General features: G+C 49.1%; 1 protein-coding gene across 2 annotated transcripts; it reads left to right on the forward strand.

Moving 5' to 3' along the window:
* Positions 1-7,328: 7,328 nt before the first annotated feature.
* On the forward strand, positions 7,329-16,316 carry SYCE1 (synaptonemal complex central element protein 1). Of its 2 annotated transcripts, none has more exons than XM_081239787.1 (13): positions 7,329-7,740; positions 11,164-11,226; positions 11,870-11,929; positions 12,271-12,345; positions 12,998-13,045; positions 13,292-13,346; positions 14,048-14,137; positions 14,386-14,449; positions 15,249-15,315; positions 15,392-15,515; positions 15,581-15,691; positions 15,848-15,935; positions 16,185-16,316. In XM_081239787.1, the coding sequence occupies exons 1-13, from the start codon at positions 7,671-7,673 to the stop codon at positions 16,260-16,262; spliced, it is 993 nt and encodes a 330-aa protein (XP_081095913.1). In that variant the 5' UTR covers positions 7,329-7,670; the 3' UTR covers positions 16,263-16,316. The 2 variants fall into 2 exon arrangements, with proteins under 2 accessions (XP_081095913.1, XP_081095914.1); XM_081239788.1 differs by having other exon boundaries at positions 15,252-15,315.
* The last annotated feature ends 950 nt before the right edge of the window (positions 16,317-17,266 follow it).

Raw genomic sequence — 17,266 nt, forward strand, 5'->3', positions numbered from 1 at the left:
TCCACAAACACTAGAAGGCCTATAATCAAGAAAATTAAAAATAACGAATTTTGACAAAAATGTAGAGAAATTGATACAGAGTTTCCCATGCAGAAAATGAATCGGTCCTGGAGATGGATGGTGAGAATATTTGTACAACAATGTGAAGGTAGTTAATGCCACAGAACTGTATACTCAGAATGGTTTGAATGGTAAATATTATTTTTAATAACAATGAAACAAATGAATGAAGCACTGATGATACATGTTAGAACATGGATGAACACTGAAAACATTCTAAGTCAAAGAGGTCATGCAGAAAAGGTCACCCAGATCATACTCATCTCATGTGCTTTAATTCCATAAAGGTTTCGAAAATGAGGGAAAGTCTCAGTAATGGTTTCAGAAAAAGAAAACTGGATCACAATGGGAAAAGACATTTCCATACAGTTGGGGAAATGGTGAATGTTAAAGTGGGCCAGTGGGTAGGATTATAAGGTGGAAACATAAAATTTCCTCTTTGGGGCTTTATGTGCTGGTTCCCTGGGAGAGGAGCCCAGTATTGCGTAAAACACAATGGAGTATTTTATGGGAGGTGGTGTGTTTTGTACTGCAACTTACAGGTTTTTTTTGTACACTTGAAATTACTGGGAAGTAAATTACTTTTCAAATGAATTATGTCAAAACTATGCCCCAAAAAATGCAGAGACGACATCAAACTTCATTATAGAGGCCAAGCCTTAACCAGATGCGATTCACCTAAAGTGGTGACGCTCATCATTCTTGTAGGAATCCACACGTTATTAAGAGGCACGGTGGGAAGATTATATTAGGAGCCACTATGTCTTGGGTGCTGTGGATGACCTGGTTGTAGTAGAAACAGTGGGATATCTGAATTCTAGTTTTCCACATCAAACCACCAAAAAACTGTTAGAACTAATAAATGAATTCAGTAAAGCTGAAATCAATACACAGGGTACGGGGCTTCCCTGGTGGCGCAGTGGTTGATAGTCCGCCTGCCAATGCAGGGGACACGGGTTCGTGCCCCGGTCCAGGAAGATTCCACATGCCGCGGAGCGGTTGGGCCCGTGAGCCATGGCCGCTGAGCCTGTGCGTCCGGAGCCTGTGCTCTGCAACGGGAGAGACCACAACAGTGAGAGGCCCACGTACCACACACACACACAAAAATACACAGGGTACAAAATACAAAGGGTACAAGATCAATACACGGGCTTCCCTGGTGGCACAGTGGTTGAGAGTCTGCCTGCCGATGCAGGGGACACGGGTTCGTGCCCCGGTCTGGGAAGATCACACATGCCACGGAGCGGCTGGGCCCGTGAGCCATGGCCGCTGAGCCTGCGCATCTGGAGCCTGTGCTCCGCAATGGGAGAGGCCACATCAGTGAGAGGCCCGCACACCGCAAAAAGGGGAAAAATGATCAATACACAAAAATCAGTTGTCTTTCTATACACTAATAATGTGCCATCAGAAAGAGAAGTTAAGAAACAATCCCATTTACAATTACATCCAAAAAGTACCTAGGAATAAATTTAACTGAGAAGGTGAAAGCACACCTGAAAACTGTAAGACACTGATGGAAGAAACTGAACAAACACAAATAAATGGAAAGATATCCAGTGCTCATGTTTGCAAAGAATATTCTTAAAATGTCCATTCTACCCAAAGCAATGTTCAAATGCAAAGTAAGCCTGGTCAAAACTCCAATGGCATTTTTCACAGAAACAGAACAAACATTCCTAACATTTGTGTGGAAACACAAAGGCCCCTAAATAGCCAAAGGGATTCTGAGAAAGGAAAACAGGCTGGAGGCATCTCGCTCCCTGACTTCACACTACATTATGAAGCTACAGTCACCAATAAAGTGTGTAATTGGCACAAAAACACACTCACACGCCAGAGGAACAGAATAGATAGCCCAGAAATAAACCTACAGGTGTGTGATCAGTTGATTCACAAGAAAGGAGCCAAGAACATACACCAGGAAAAGGACAGTCCCCTCAAAAAACGGTGCTGGGAAAACTGGACACCACACACCAGACAACAACACTGCACTCTGTCTACACCATACACAAAAACTGGCTAAAAAGCCAGTTTTCCACATCAAGCCCTTCCTCTCCTGGGTCCTCTAAAGACAGACACCCTCAGCGGTCAGCCACGCACAGGAACCTTCTCCCCACTTTTCCACACTTTTTCCCTCATGAGCATCACCTCCCAGCAGGTCCTGAGGAGACCAGGCTTCCATTACTGTGGCCTCGATGCCTGTCCTCCTGGAGCTGGGGCCGTCAGCATGGCCTCGGCCCCGCATGTTCCAGAAGCCAAGGCTCCAGTGGGTCCTGAGGAGACCCAGCTCTTCTCAGCTGCTCGGGCAGAGCCAGGTCCGCAGTCAGAGCGGGTGTTCCCACGGAGGATCAGGGAGGCGGGCTGGCGCCCCCGCCAGCCAATGCGAATGTGCCGACCAAGCCTCCCTCACAGGCCAGCAGAGGCCCCGCCCCCTGAGAGCACTTCTGCTGAATCCATTAAACTGCAGAAATTCAAACTGAAATACAGCCAAATATCCCATGACTTCTCCAAAATAGTTAAGTAACAATTAACTGGAAACCATATGAAATGAAATGACTGCAGACACAAACTTTAAAACTTACACCAATTTCATTCAAATTTATTCACGGACATTCAAAATGCAAAACTATCAAAATTATAGAGAAACATAGAAGAAAATCTACATGACCTTGGGTTTGGTCTGTAGATCATGAACTTTGAGATTTAACACACAACACAAAAACCCAATCCCCAACACAAAATAAATAATATTGTGGACTTTATAAAATTAAAGATTTCTACTCTGAAAGACCTTATTCAGAAAGTCAAAAGACAAGCCATAAGCTGGGAGAAAAATATTTGCAAACCTCATATCCAATAAAGGATTTGGACTCAAAATAGACAAAGACCTCTGAAACAACCCTATAAAAACGTGGGTAAGGATCTGAACACACACACAGCCAAAAAAGATATACACATGGTAAAAATCAAACAAAAATATACTCAACATTATATACCATTAGGGAATTACAAATTAAAATCATGAGATATCACACCACACCTATTAGGAATGCTTAGCTCCAAAAATGTGACCATACCAATTGCTAGAGGGTGAGGAACAACAGGAACTCTCCCTCCTTGCTTTTGGGATGCCTGTACAGTCACTTTGTAAGACAGTTTGGCAGTTTTCCTTTCCAAAGCTAAACAAGTCTCACCTTGGGATCCAACAATCATGCTTTGAAAATCTATGTCCAAATGCAAACAAGGATGCAATTATGCACAGCAGCACTATTCATAATGGCTAAAAACGTGAAGAAATCAGGATATCCTTCAATAGATGCATGCAAAGCAAATTGGGGTACATCTATGTCAAGATGACTAGAATATGCCACCCCAAAATATGTCTCTCTGACATAAGGATTATCTCAGTCTACTTAAAAAAAAAAAAAAAGGAATCTGAATCCCTGTTTGTGAGTTATAGGAGCCTCAGGAACTGAGGATGGGGTCCCTGAGGATAGGCACGAGATACAAGATTATAGGCATTGGGGCTTCCCTGGTGGTGCAGTGGTTGAGAGTCCGCCTGCCGATGCAGGGGACACGGGTTCGTGCCCCGGTCCGGGAAGATCCCACATGCCGCGGAGCGACTGGGCCCGTAAGCCATGGCCGCTGAGCCTGCGCGTCCGGAGCCTGTGCTCCGCAACAGGAGAGGCCACAACAGTGAGAGGCCCGCGTACCGCAAAAAAAAAAAAAAAAAAACAGGTTATAAGCATAACACGACTGCATTCTTCTTATTTTATTTTATTGATTTATTTTTGGCTGCACTGGGTCTTCGTTGCTGTGTGCAGGCTTTCTCTAGTTGCGGCGAGCGGGGGCTACTCTGCATTGCGGTGCACGTGCTTCTCACTGCAGTGGCTTCTCTTGTTGCAGAGCATGGGCTCTAGGCGTGCAGGATTCAGTAATTGTGGCTTGTGGGCTCTAGAGCGCAGGCTCAGTAGTTGTGGCGCACGGGCTTAGTTGTTTCGCAGCATGTGGGATCTTCCCTGACCAGGGCACGAACCCGTGTCCCCTGCATTGGCAGCCGGATTCTTAACCACTGCGCCACCAGGGAAGCCCGACTGCATTCTTCTTAAACGAGCCTGACCTACACTCACACGAGATGGTTTTCTCTTGTATGCACACTGACATAGGCACCTTCAGTCTGAACTGCAGACCTTTGGCTTCACCACCTCTCCACTGACAGCATTAGCTTCACCTGCTGTGAACCACCTCCTATACGATTTCCAGAACCAGAAAGCATCGAAGAGCTAGCTCATGCTCACGTGTAATCACGTTTCACAGGACCAGAGACTGTGCACTAGCGTCTGGGCAACTCTTGCTGTCCTTCCTTGATGGCAGGAGGCTCTTCCACTTGCTAGAATAGCAACTGTGCTGTTGGTGGTAAACTCAAGGCTCTGGCTTTGGGCATCGGGTCCTCACAACAGAGACTGGCCCTGATCGCCCTTGTGCCTCAAAAGGCACACAGACTTCATTTGTGACTCTGGGAGGTGGGAGCCCAGGAGTCACACCTTGCCCCTGGCCACATTAATCACCCATCCTTGAAGAATAAAATTGCTCATTTTCCAGTCTTTTCTCTCTCCTTTCCAAAGAGCAGAGACCGAACACTGGGTGGTAAGGAAACTCTAGCTTAGTGAAGCAGTAGGAGTTTCAAGGGTTATTCCATGCCACACAATCCACAGTTGGCAAGCTTTCTGGAGGACACAGGGCTGAGCCCTAAGCTCACGTGGCTCACTGAGACCACGCGGCCCCAGTGAGAAACTGCACGTTGGGAGGCCCAGCGGCCCCCATATCCTTGAGTCTTAACAAGTATGAGTGTCAAAAGTTTATTACAACTGGAAGGCCAAAGAATTGTGGGGTAACAGTCTGCTGTTTGGATGTTGTGGCCAGGGCCACACTCAGTGTTTGGAGGGTTATTACTTCTCTTGGCAGGCTATGAGGCTGTGAGGGAAGAGACACTTCTCTCAATCACATGGATGTAGGGAATTGAACCACCCAGGGGGTTGTCTATGCTGTCCAGGTAGCTATTCAATTGCACAGTAACATGGTCAGCTCACTGACTGGCAACAAGTGCTTGACAGGGCCCAGGCTGGCCTGAGCTAGAGGACTGCAAATGCCTGCCTGGATGGTTGAAGGTCAAGGGCTGTCCTGGCTAAGACCTGACTGTCTACCGCTGGCCACCTGAATAGGACAAAGGACCTATTCAGTCCCAGGAGGGCCCAACCAGCCTTCAAGTATGCAGCACGTGGGGGCTGGCAGGGCGCTACCCCCAGTCCTATATAAATCCACACGTGCCTTCTGAGTGCTCTGTGTGTCAGGGCTGTGCTGGAACCTGGGGCTGCCCAGACAGAGTGGGCATACAGAGGGTGGGAGGACAGAGGGACACCCTGTGGGACTTCTGGGGCCCTCCACAACACTTGACTGAGTAGGGTTAGATTTCAAACCATCAGTGACCAGAGTAGACATTTCATTCTTCTATCAGAGCCCAGTACTGGGGTACAGAAAATCAATGGTTCAGCTTACCTTCCTCATGTGTAACCCTGGGCCACTCCTGCCCTTCGTGGAGGCCTCACAAAGATGGAGAGTGAGGAGGGGGAAGAGGACCAGTTATGGTTAAACCTAACTCTAACCCTAATCCTCTGATTCTAACACCCTAACCTCTAACCCTAATCCCCTGATATATAACCTTAAACTGTAAAAACCCTAGCCCCAGACCCCTAGACTGCGGACCCTGACTCCCTAAGCTCTAAGTCTTAACCCTCCAAACCTCTCTAATCCTGACCCATAACCCTAAACTCTGACCCCGACCCCAGCCCTAAACTCTAGCCTAGCAGTGACCCTGATCCCCAACACTGACACTGACCCTGGATTTTGAGCCAGAGCCCAACCCTGACCCTAGGGGTGAGGGTCCTTAACCCTGACCCTAACCCCTAACCCCAGGCAGTCTGTACAAGATGGGCTCTGGCTTCAAGGGTCACTTGAACCTTTGGTCTGGCCATATCTTGCATGTATCAGTTCATTCCCAAAGAAGTAGCCCCAGTAGCAAGGAGATCATGGTCCATTCTGCCATAGTTTGGGTCAGTAGTCCCTGACTTGAACCATGATCTTGGGCGGGAATGGCCGTGGTCTCGAATCTCTAATTCCCATCCCTGTCCCTGACCTTGAGGCTGATCCTAACAATGAACAGCGACTCCGAATCTGGCCTCTGACATTGACTCTCGACCCTCTCCCTGACCCTGGTCCCCAGTCAGACTTTTGCTTGGACCCCGAATCCCGATTCTTACACTGTGACTTTTCACAAGCGTATCCGTGTCACGAGAGCTATGGATTTTCAGACAGCATGTTCACGTCGACGAGACAGTTCAAGCTCTGAAAACTTCACAAGTGCATGTGGTAGCGGTGACAGCCTTTGTAAAGGCTTAAGGTGGGTTTGAGCCTGCTTATCTTGAGGAAGGAGGCTGGTGGCTTGAGCAGAGTGAGCGAGGGGGAGCCCAGCCAGGTTGTCCGTTGACAGGATTACATGAACTAATCTCCTACCATGACGGGAACAGGAACTGTTCTGGCACAGGAAGCCCTCCTTACATGTTAGTTCTTGTTTGCTATTACTATTCCTAGACTACAGATGAGGAAAACTGACGGCAGCTCTTAGAGCAAGGCTTCGCACAGGAAGTGCTCAAAACTGCTCCTCACACTTCGCTGTTACTGTCGTGATTGGATCCCGGTCAGCAGGTGAGGAAGACGAGGGGTGGGATGTCTTGAAACAGGATTTGTGCACAGTGAACACTCAGATGCCCAGACTCAGGCTGGTAACTGTCACCTGCACCGCCTGCAACCAGGTCCACCGGCCTCCCCCAAAACGTGAATTTTGCCCCATCCAGCGCCGGCAGGGAGCCTGGCTGAACCTCCCCTCCACATGCAGACCTGAGGTCCACCACGGTCCTTCCACACCCACAGAGGAACGCGGCAGTTCTCCACCCACAGCCCGCCCTACAGACCCGACATCGTCCACCCTTCGGCCCCGCCTCCCTTGAGAATGTGTCACGCTAGGCAGGGCCAGCCTCGAGATCACGCTGGGAAGAATCAGGGTCTCGCTGCACCCTTGCGCTCTCCTCCGCGTCCAGCCGAGAAGGGCGGCCAAGATGAGTCAGGTGGGGCCAACTCACGGCCTCGGTCCAGAACGCCCACGCGGAGGTTTTGGGTAAACCGGAAACCTCGCCTCAGCGTGCAGAGACGGAAATCAAACTCGACTCCCCACCGCCAGGCTCTGGCCCACTGGCCGCAACGCGGGTGACGTCACGTGGGGCGGGCTCTAGGGAGGCCTCTACACTCTCGCAGGTCACCGGCTCCTCAACCGGCCAATCGCAAGCCTGGAAGACCAGGCGCCGCCCTCGCCTGCTCTGCGCTGAATCTGCACCGGGAGGTCTCAAGCATGCGCACTGGCGCTTGCCCAACTGTCTACTCCGCGGCCCGCTCTCGAAGGGATCCGGCGCGGGGCGCACTGCGCAGGCGTGCTGAGGGAGCCCCGCCCCCGGCGCGGGTTCCGTCTAATCCAAGCTGAGGCGCCAAACTGAGAGGAAATGGCTGGGCGCTCGGGGCCTTCGAGCGCGGAGCAGGCGGGAGCCGTGGGCCGGGCTGACGAAGCCGGAGGTAGAGCCGGGGCCGGCGGCGGCCTCTGTCGAGGCCTACGGCGGGAGCCGGGCGATAGAGGGCTGGGCGGGCAGGGAGCGCACGCGGGCGCCGCCTCGAGTCAGGGCGGACGTGGGGAAAAACGACTTCCGTCCCCTCCGGAGGGGTGTCGCGGCTCTGCCGGCAGCCGCGAGGACTCACCCACAGGCCCCCGTCCTATCACTCACCTCTCGCTGGCCTCGTTTGCCCCATCTGCGCCGCTTAAGTAGCTAAAAGGAGGCAGAGGACATCCTTTCAACTTGGTACCACACTCAGATGATAGGAAGACTAGTGGGTTAAAGGCTTTGCAGTAGCCCATCTGGCACAAATTTTAACATTTAAATTATTTTTCCCCGTTTTTGGCCACCTTCCTAGAGGATCACACAAAACCTATAGATGCATGGACTGGATAGTCCCTGTAGCCTAGATGGTGGTACGAAAACGTGGGGAGGGAACAGCTAAATCCCATGCACAGTTCTCTACTGATGGGCGTTCACGTTTTTTTCCCACTTTTGACATAAATATTGCTTCAGTGTCATTTAACATACCTTTTATCCGATGGATAAATTCCTAGAAGTGGAATTTTGTCTTCAAAATGTTGATGTAGCCAGACTGGCCTCCAAAAGGTTGCATCAGTTTCCACAGTCTGTCAGTGTTACTGCCCGTTTCCCTACATCATCACAAACACTGGGCCTTATCAGATTTACTAATCTTTACCAACCTGCTAGATGCAACATATTATTTTCATCTCTTTAATTATGACTGAAGTAGTGTACGTCTTTTCAAATATTATTAGCCATTTGTGTAGTTTTTCGTTAATTGTTCTCTCCATTTCTCCATGCTTACGTAGAAATGATTATTTACCTTCTCTATATTGTTTGATTGGTTGGTTGCTTAATTTTTTTAAAACTTTTTATTATGGATAAATTTAAGCATATACAAAAAAATATATACAGGCACATGAAAAGATACTCAACATTGCTAATTATTAGAGAAATGCAAATCAAAACCGCAATGAGGCATCACCTCACACTGGTCAAAATGGCCACCATCAAAATGTCTACAAATAATAAATGCTGGAGAGGGTGTGGAGAAAAGGGGACCCTCCTACACGGTTGGTGGGAATATAAACTGGTGCAGCCACTATGGAGAACGGTATGGAGGTTCTTCAAAAAAAAAAAAAAACTAAAAATAGAGTTACCGTATTATCCAGCAATCCCATTTCTGGGCATATATCCGGCAAAGACGAAAGCTCTAATTCGAAAAGATACGTGCACCCCAGTGTCATAGCAGCAATGTTTGCAGTAGCCAAGACATGGAAGCAACTTAAATGTCTATTGACAGATGAATGGATAAAGAAGATGTGGTACATATATACAATGGATTATTACTAAGACATAGAAAGTAATGAAATAATGCCATTTGTAGCAACATGGATGGACCTAGAGATTATCATACTAAGTGAAGTAAATCAGAGAAATATATGATATCACTTATATGTGGAATCTAAAACTGGTACAAATTTACAAAACAGAAATAGACTCACAGACACGGAAAAGAAATTTATGGTTGCCAAAGGGGAAAGGGATGTGGGAGAGATAAGTTAGGATTGGGATTAACAGATACACACTATTAAATAGAAACAATGACCTACTCTATAGCACAGGGAACTATATTCAATATCTTGTAATCTATAATGGAAAAGAATCTGAAAGGTATATATATCGTATAACCAAATCACTTTGCTGTACACCTGAAACTAAAACACCATTGTAAATCAACTATACTTCAATTAAAAAACTTTTTTAAAATATGTACTTATTTATTTGGCTGGGCTGGGTCTTAGTTGCAGTACATGGGATCTTCATTGCAGCATGTGGGATCTTTAGTTGTGGCATATGGGATCACGTTCCCTGACCAGGGATCAGACCCAGGTTCCCTGCATTGGGAGTGCAGAGTCTTAACCACTGGACCACCAAGGAAGTCCTAAAAAAATTTTTTTAAGTCGAGAACAAAGTATAATTACCCCATGAACTCATCTTTCAGTTTTAACAATTATCAGCTCTTGGCCAATCTTGTTTCCTCGTTATCCTCACCCACTCCCTACCACCTACTCCACTGTTTCATTTCGAAGTATCCCAGGCATCATAACATATCATCCATAGATATTGGGTTGGCCAAAAAGTTCGTTCGGGTTTTTCCGTTAAGATGGTATGGAAAAACCCAAAGAAACTTTTTGGCCACCCCAATATTTGCATATATCTCTCTAAAAAGTAAGCACTCTTTGCAGAAAAGTAACCACAATAGCATTGTCACATCTGAATAATGCCTACAATAATTCCTTTGTTTCATCAACTATCTAGTCAGTTTTCAAATTTCCTTGATTGTGTCATCACTGTTTTAAAAAGTGCTTTCGATTGAATCGAAATCCAAGTATGGTCCATTTATTGAGATTGGTTGATATGTTTCTTTAATCTCTTTTTGTCTGTAAGGGTCTTCCTTTCTCCCTTTTCCCCCAAAATGTATTTAAATTAAAGAAACTGGGTTGTTTTTCCTGTGACGTTTCCCAGTGTGGATGTTACTAATTGCATGCCCATGTGCCACTTAAAACGTTCCTCTCTCCCTGTATTTCCTCTGAATTGGTTATTTACATTGAGAGGCTTAACAAGTATTAGTGTCATTTTTTTACAAGAATCCTACATTGAATTTTTACGTTACATAGCTCATAATATCCAGTTATTTTTATTGTGATGTTAATGCCATTAATAATAATTGCCTAGTTCTACTAAGTCATCAAGGAGTTAAAAATAAGTGCCTATATTGATTATAAGCAAGTTAATATGAAGTATTTTACTTGGAGGCTGCAGAATAACAATTGTATATAGGAAAGCTATTTATATTTATATATATTAAATGAGACATCTTATTAGATTTTCTCACTATTCCTTGTAAGGTTTTTTTGGGTAATATTCTCTAGAAATTTCTGGTTCATTATGCCACCTACTAGTTACAGTGATTTCTGACTCCTTGCTTCCAGTTTTTAATACCACTTCTTTTTTTTTTCTTTCATTATTACATCCTGAGCCTTGGCCAAGCCTTGAACAGTATCAGCAGTAAGAGTGTACCCCTTTCCTTGCCCTGAGTTTTACTAAGGGGAAATCTGTGGTGTCATTTCACCCTTTAGGAAAATCTGCCCATGAAGGGCCAGTTCATCCCTTGTGCAGTGTCTCCCTCAGGGCAAGGAGCAGACGCACCACTCTGGCTGGAGACCTGCCCTCAGCCCACCTCAGTCCCAGCCCAGTGTTAACAGATCCTTCCTCAGGCTTCTCACTCCTACATAATTCTTTTTTTTTAATCTTTATTGGATCCTACATAATTCTTAAATGTTTGGTTTTCTCTCCACAGGGCAGGCCAAGTCCTCACAGAAAATTGAAGACTTGATGGAAATGGTGAAGAAGTTGCAGAAAGGTCACATGTCTCCTCTGTAACTGGGGGTCAGCCTGAGATTTGGGGTCAGGCAGAAGTGGAATCAATTCCAAGGCCCAAAATTCACCACCTTGGGAAGTTAACTCATTTGTTCTCTCTTACTTTTAAAACAATTTTTGGAAGTAAAAATATGAACCCATGATTCAAAATTCAAGTATAAGGGGATGAAGTACAAACGTTTTCCCAAAACTCAGCTGCAGTCCCCTTGCTGGCCGTCCATTTGGTTCCCATGCACTCTGCTGGATCCAGGGTTTCACCTTCCCTCCACCTCATCTCTGCTCCTCTCGCTTGCTCACCAGGCACCTTCCACCCGTGTTTCCACCTTAGGGCAGGCCTTTGTACTCACTGTCTCCCACCCCCACCCAGGGAACAGCAAGGTCTGCCCCCCTCACTTCATTTGGGGCCCTCAAGGGGTCTTGCGATATCTGAAGAAGCACGTCCCACTCCACTTTGTAATCTGTTGCCCCTCGTCTGTTTCTCTTGACTGCACTTAACCACAACCTGACTCAGGTTCTTCATCTGTTCCTGTCTCCCCCCGCCCCCGCCAGAATGTGAGCCCTGGGAGGGCATCCACCTCCCTTCACCTGCCCTGTCATCTTCACTCAACCTCCTTGTCTCCCTGCAGCCGGGAGCCTAGAGCCCAGGATTGAGGTCCTAATTAACCGGATCAATGAAGTTCAGCAAGGTGGGCTCAGGACCCTGGCTTGTCTGTCGGGTGCGGTTGCGTGACTGGCAGCGCCCGGGGCAGAGTGAAAATGTAGGGCTCCTTGTTCAAAGTTACTGTGTTTTGAAACAGCAGAGCATTAAACTTAGCATGGGTTGGTCGGGTCCATCTAAACTCAGGTGCTATACTCACATGTTTTATTAACCTGTCCTGCTGTCAACTGAGCCCCACAAGAAGGGCTTGGGCTCTGGAAGCCTTGTTTCCTGCTCTGTAAAATCTGGGCCCCTCTAGGTTTGCTTAAAGACAAATGTGAAATGTTTGCAAGGACAGACACTTACACGATGTCCTGCGGTTTGGCACAGCAAAAAAGAAAGCCAGTGAGGAGCTAGGAGAGGCCCGGACTGTCTGGGAGACCCTGCAGAAGGAACTGGACTCATGTAAGCTTGTGGGGGATGACCCAGAGGTCCCCACGGTGTCGTGCGGCCTTGAACCCAATATTCCAGTCAGCATCCTTGCCGTGGCCAAGGGCTCCTGCCCCCTCTCCAACCTCAGGTCCTACCAATCTCCCCGCTCCAACTCTGTGGGTGGGAGTGTTCCGGAAACACCCTCCAAGCGTACCCCCACCCCTTAGGGGCTCTGCTAGGAGGTTCCCCCAGATGATACAGGTTCCTATCGCCTCACATCATCATCCAGTTCTCAGTTCAACTGTCCCCTCTCAGAGAGGCCTTCCCCAATTACCCCACCCAGAGACAGCACCCTGCCCACACCTCGTCACATGCCTCTTAACTGCTTGATGTGTCTCTTCACAGCCCTTATCCAACTTCATGCAATGTGTTTATTTTTCCTCTTCCCTCCATGTAAACACACTGCCATTCCACAGGGTCCTCACAGCCACCCTTTATCAACTTGAGGGCCCTTGGATTCTTACAGGGAGTATGGGCCCGAGGGGAAGGGGCTCACCTCGAGGGGTCTACATCTGGGGTTGGGGGTAGGGCTGTACCAAACCACGCATGTGACCATGGGCAAGCCCGGTCCCTGAAGGTTCAGTGTGTGGACTCTGACGCCTGAACATGTTACTGCTTTTTCCAGTGAGTGGAGAGAAAGTACGCCTGAAAGAGATCTTAAGCAAAAAGCAAGGTAATTGCAGCTACTCTATCTACAGGTTTTTGCCTTTGCCACCCTGCAGAAGCCCACTCTCTCTATAGTAGAAGCCTTTTGAAACCTGAATCACCTTGCATCCCTCCTGTGGCCTCCACCAAACGTGCAGTAAATGACAAAGTCCCATCAACTCCAGGAGACCCCGCATGATCTGGCACTTTTACCTCTGCCCAAACCTCATGCCTTGATGGGCTCTCACGGGGCCCTCACTTCCTCTCCCTGCAGAGACCCTGAGGATCCTCCGGCTCCACTGCCAGGAGAAGGAAAGTGAGACACAGAGGTAAGAGCTTCCACCTGGCCCCTGCTCGGCGCTGTCCCTTCATTCTGGTAGAGAAAGCAGAGGAGGTCGGTCATAGACCTACAGCTCTCACCTTCCCCCTAAAACGGGGAGGCCAAATGACTATCTTCCCACCTTGACTCCAACAGTAGGCAGTAGTGTTAGGGGTACTCATTCACTGGGACGAGCATTCATTTGCTAGAACGTCCAATGCCTTCGGCTGGTTTTTATTCTGTACCTTCAGACTTTCTGCAGGCTGTCTTGGCTGTCTACTCATGTGCCCCTTCATTTAGGCGTCAAGCCAACCATCTGTGCACCAGTCTCTTTCCATTCATCCATTATCCCTCCATCCACCCAACTACTTGTGCATCCATGTCCCTACCTCCTGAATCTTTATTTTGCTCATTTTGTGACCAGAGGCCCCAAGCCCCTAGCATACCAACTTTGAAACTGTTTGAGAAATTCACATGAGACTAATATGTGTGTGTGCCTGTACTTGTGACCATGCCCACATTGATCTCCCCAGTCTTCACAATGACATTTCCAGAGGGCATGAGCTCATGCCCCCCTCCCACAAAGTTACAGAGAAGGACCTTAATCTAGAAGGTTAGAACAGACCTCAAGAGAAGGACGTGGAAGCCCCACCCCAGGCCCCTCCTAGGGAGACATTCAGAAAACATGACGGCTGCCTTGCCTCTTGCCAGGAAGCATACCATGCTGCAGGAGTGCAAGGAGCGAATTTCTGCCCTGAACTCCCAGATTGAGCAGGAGAAGAACAAACAGAGGCAGTTGAGGTAAAGCCCATTGCCCAAAGCCTGGGGGGCCAGATGCATTGTAAGTGGGGGGAATACTACGAATGGGGGTTAGAAGAGGAGCGGGCTGAGCTGAAGCTTGGAGGGTCAAGGAGGCAAAGGTGCTCCCAGCAGAGTGAAGAGCATGGGCGAGCTTCCCCGTGTCTCTGCATGAAGACCCCAGCCTGAGCTAGGTTGGGGAGGGCTGTCTCTCAGCCCATGGCCCCTCATCCTATGTGGTTGGTCCCCAGGTTGGATTTTGAGGAGCAACTGGAGGATCTGATGGGCCAGCATAAGGACCTCTGGGAATTCCACGTGAGTCACTCAGAGCCACTCCTTCCACCTTCCACATCTTCTCTGGCAGCACCAGCCCAAAACTCAGGGTCATCCTCCAGGCCTCCTTCATCTCAATGGCCATACCCAGTTCCTGAGCAAGCCCTGGCAGCCATGTGTTAGAATCATGATCAGTCCACTTCCTCATCACCCTCACTGCCACCCGGTATTGTCCTCTTCACTGGCCCTGCCCACCCATCCCTGATGCCCTCCCAGGGGGCTTAAGTGGTCAGGAGGAACCCTGATGAACCAAGGAGGGGTTATCCATCAAGGAGATTCATGGGTGTGTTTGGGGCCATCGCAGACACAGGGCAGATAGTGGGGAACCAAGCAGGCCAGTGTTTGCCACCTGGGGATCCCAAACAAGAAAACGGGATGAATGTCAGGACGGAAGGGCTCAGTGCGGTCACAGAGTGGGAAGAGAAGGAGCTGCAGGGCTGGGCTGGTAACTGACTCTCCAGAGAACAGCCTTGATTTGTGGTGTTTGCAGGATGCCCTGTAGCGAATACCCCAGGGCTGATTTCAAACCTTGCAGAATTCCTGAACACTAACCCTCATGAGCCTCTCCAGCATAGCACCACAGGTATCTGGGGTGAAACAGCTCCAGGTGGACAGAATGGCCAATGGAAAGGCTCTGAGGCTGGTCCATGCCTGGCATGCATGGGGGGCCAGAGTAGCAGGAAGTAAGGCATGCAGAGTAAAGACCAGAACCAGATCGGCTTCTCTGAGGCACATAGGAGGAATCCAGGAGATGTGGACAGGCCGCCTTTCTACCTCTCAGAAGCCAGAGCAGCTGGCCCTGGAGATCGGCGCCCTGGACAGCAGCAAGGAGCAGCTGCTCAAGGAAGGTGAGGCCTGGAGAATGGGGATGCCCTGCCCTACCCTGCCCTGCCCTGCCCTGCCATCTGTCCCTTGGTGCTGCAGAAAAGCTGGTGGAGGCAAAGCTGGAGGATGTGAAGCATCGTCTGTGCTCCCAGTTTGGAGCCAAGGGCTGCTCGGCAATCACTGAGGGGCTCTTCCTGCGCAGCCAGGAAGCAGCAGCTGTGGTGTAAGAGAGGGATGGGGGGGCGATGGGGAGGGGGAGGTGCTGCCAGCACTGATGCCCACCCTCAGGCATCTGTTTGAGGAGGAGAACAAGAAGGCCCAGGAGTTCCTGGAGGCTGCTGCCCAGCGCCAGGAGCAGCTGCAGCAGAAGTGCCAGCAGCTGCAGCAGGAGAGGCAGAGGTGGGCATGGAGCCCTTCCCTTCCCCCCGGTCCCCAAGGGGAAGGTGGCTAAGGGAGTCTCTGCTCCCTCCTAGACTCTGTCACTTGGTCTCTTTACAATCCTACCCTTCTCCCTCCCCACCCTCCTACCCTACCCCCCTACCCCTTTTTGTACAGGCTGAAGGAGGAGCTGGAAAAGCTTGGAGTGCAGGTCCCTGCTCAAGGCCAGAGCAAGCAAGAGGAAGGGGCTGGCCCAGGAGAAGCTGTGAGTCCTGGAATCCGGTTCAGGGAGCAGAGACAGCTTACGAAAGGAGCTCTGGGTGGGAAGGCAAGGCGGGGGGGGGGGGTCCGCAGAGTGCTCAGAAGATGGTCTTCAGGGAAGGGCATTTCCCAAAGGGGCATAGCCAAGGCAAAGGTGCAGACGCAGCGGTAGGGTGAGGAAGGGCAGGACCCAGGGAGGGTGTGGGCATGGGGATGTGAGGAGACTCCCACGTCACACTCTGACCTCCCGCAGGCCAATCCCAAGCCCCTTGGAGTCAGTGAGGAGAAAGACCCAGAGCTGCCCACTAAGCAGAGCCTGATGCCCTCCTAGGCAAGGAGGACCCACCCTGCACTGGAGCTTATGGGCTTCAGGAAATAAAGGCACTGTATCAACACAACTGCCTCAGCTGAGTCTGTGCTAGGTGGGGGGTTGTCCATCCCAAGACCCCTGGCACCTGAGACTAAGTGAAGCCTTGGCCACACTCTGCCTCTTGGCTTCAGCCAGAGTCCCACAGCAGGCACTCGATAAATGCTTCCCTCACCTCACAGTCTCTGGTCTGCTCATCTCTAGGACTTGACATGTTCTGGGTCCCCAGGCAGAGGGATGCAAGAGTGAGACCCTCTCACAACAGGCCCAGGGGTTCTGCAAACCCACCCTGTGATAGTTTCTTCCACTCCTTATTCAGGCCTAGACCACAGCGTCTCAGAAATCCCAACAAGGACCAAGGGTCCTCAGCCAGTCAGTTCCATCCCACAGTCCCCACTGATTAACTGAGAAAAAGAAATGTAATTGGAGCCTAAATGTAATTTGTGCCTGCATAGGCACAAAATCTGTACCTGAGACACTTGTCACAAGAACATAATATGTGGAAATCCTCAGTGTCCTGGAAGTCAATCACCTAGGATGGTTGGTGCTTAGGGCATGTTTCAAATCCACTGGAGTGCATCACCCAAGCCAGGGCAATGAGGGGAGTCAAAGTCTGTGTTCTTGGGTCAAAAGACAGTTCAGTATGTACAAAGAGATTCCTTCTCTTGAAAGGCTCCCCCATCCAGGTAGGACAGTGACACAGTTGGGTAGACAAACCTCAACAATCCTCATTTCTGAATATATATATATATATATATATATATATATATATATATATATCCATTTCTGTAACTGGTCATGGAATCACAGCTGGTATTTATAACTATCTTCACCTTCTTCCACCACCCATTCTGTCTCCCCTTTGCCTTCATCAAGCAACTCAGCTGTCTGTGCCTTTTTACCCGGTGGAGTGACCAAAACCTTTATTCCTGAAGGATCTGGGCCATCAGTACTCTTGCTGGATTGGA

Source organism: Mesoplodon bidens (assembly GCF_964165515.1).
Source record: "Mesoplodon bidens genome assembly, chromosome: 1".
Taxonomy (NCBI): Eukaryota; Metazoa; Chordata; class Mammalia; order Artiodactyla; family Ziphiidae; genus Mesoplodon; species Mesoplodon bidens.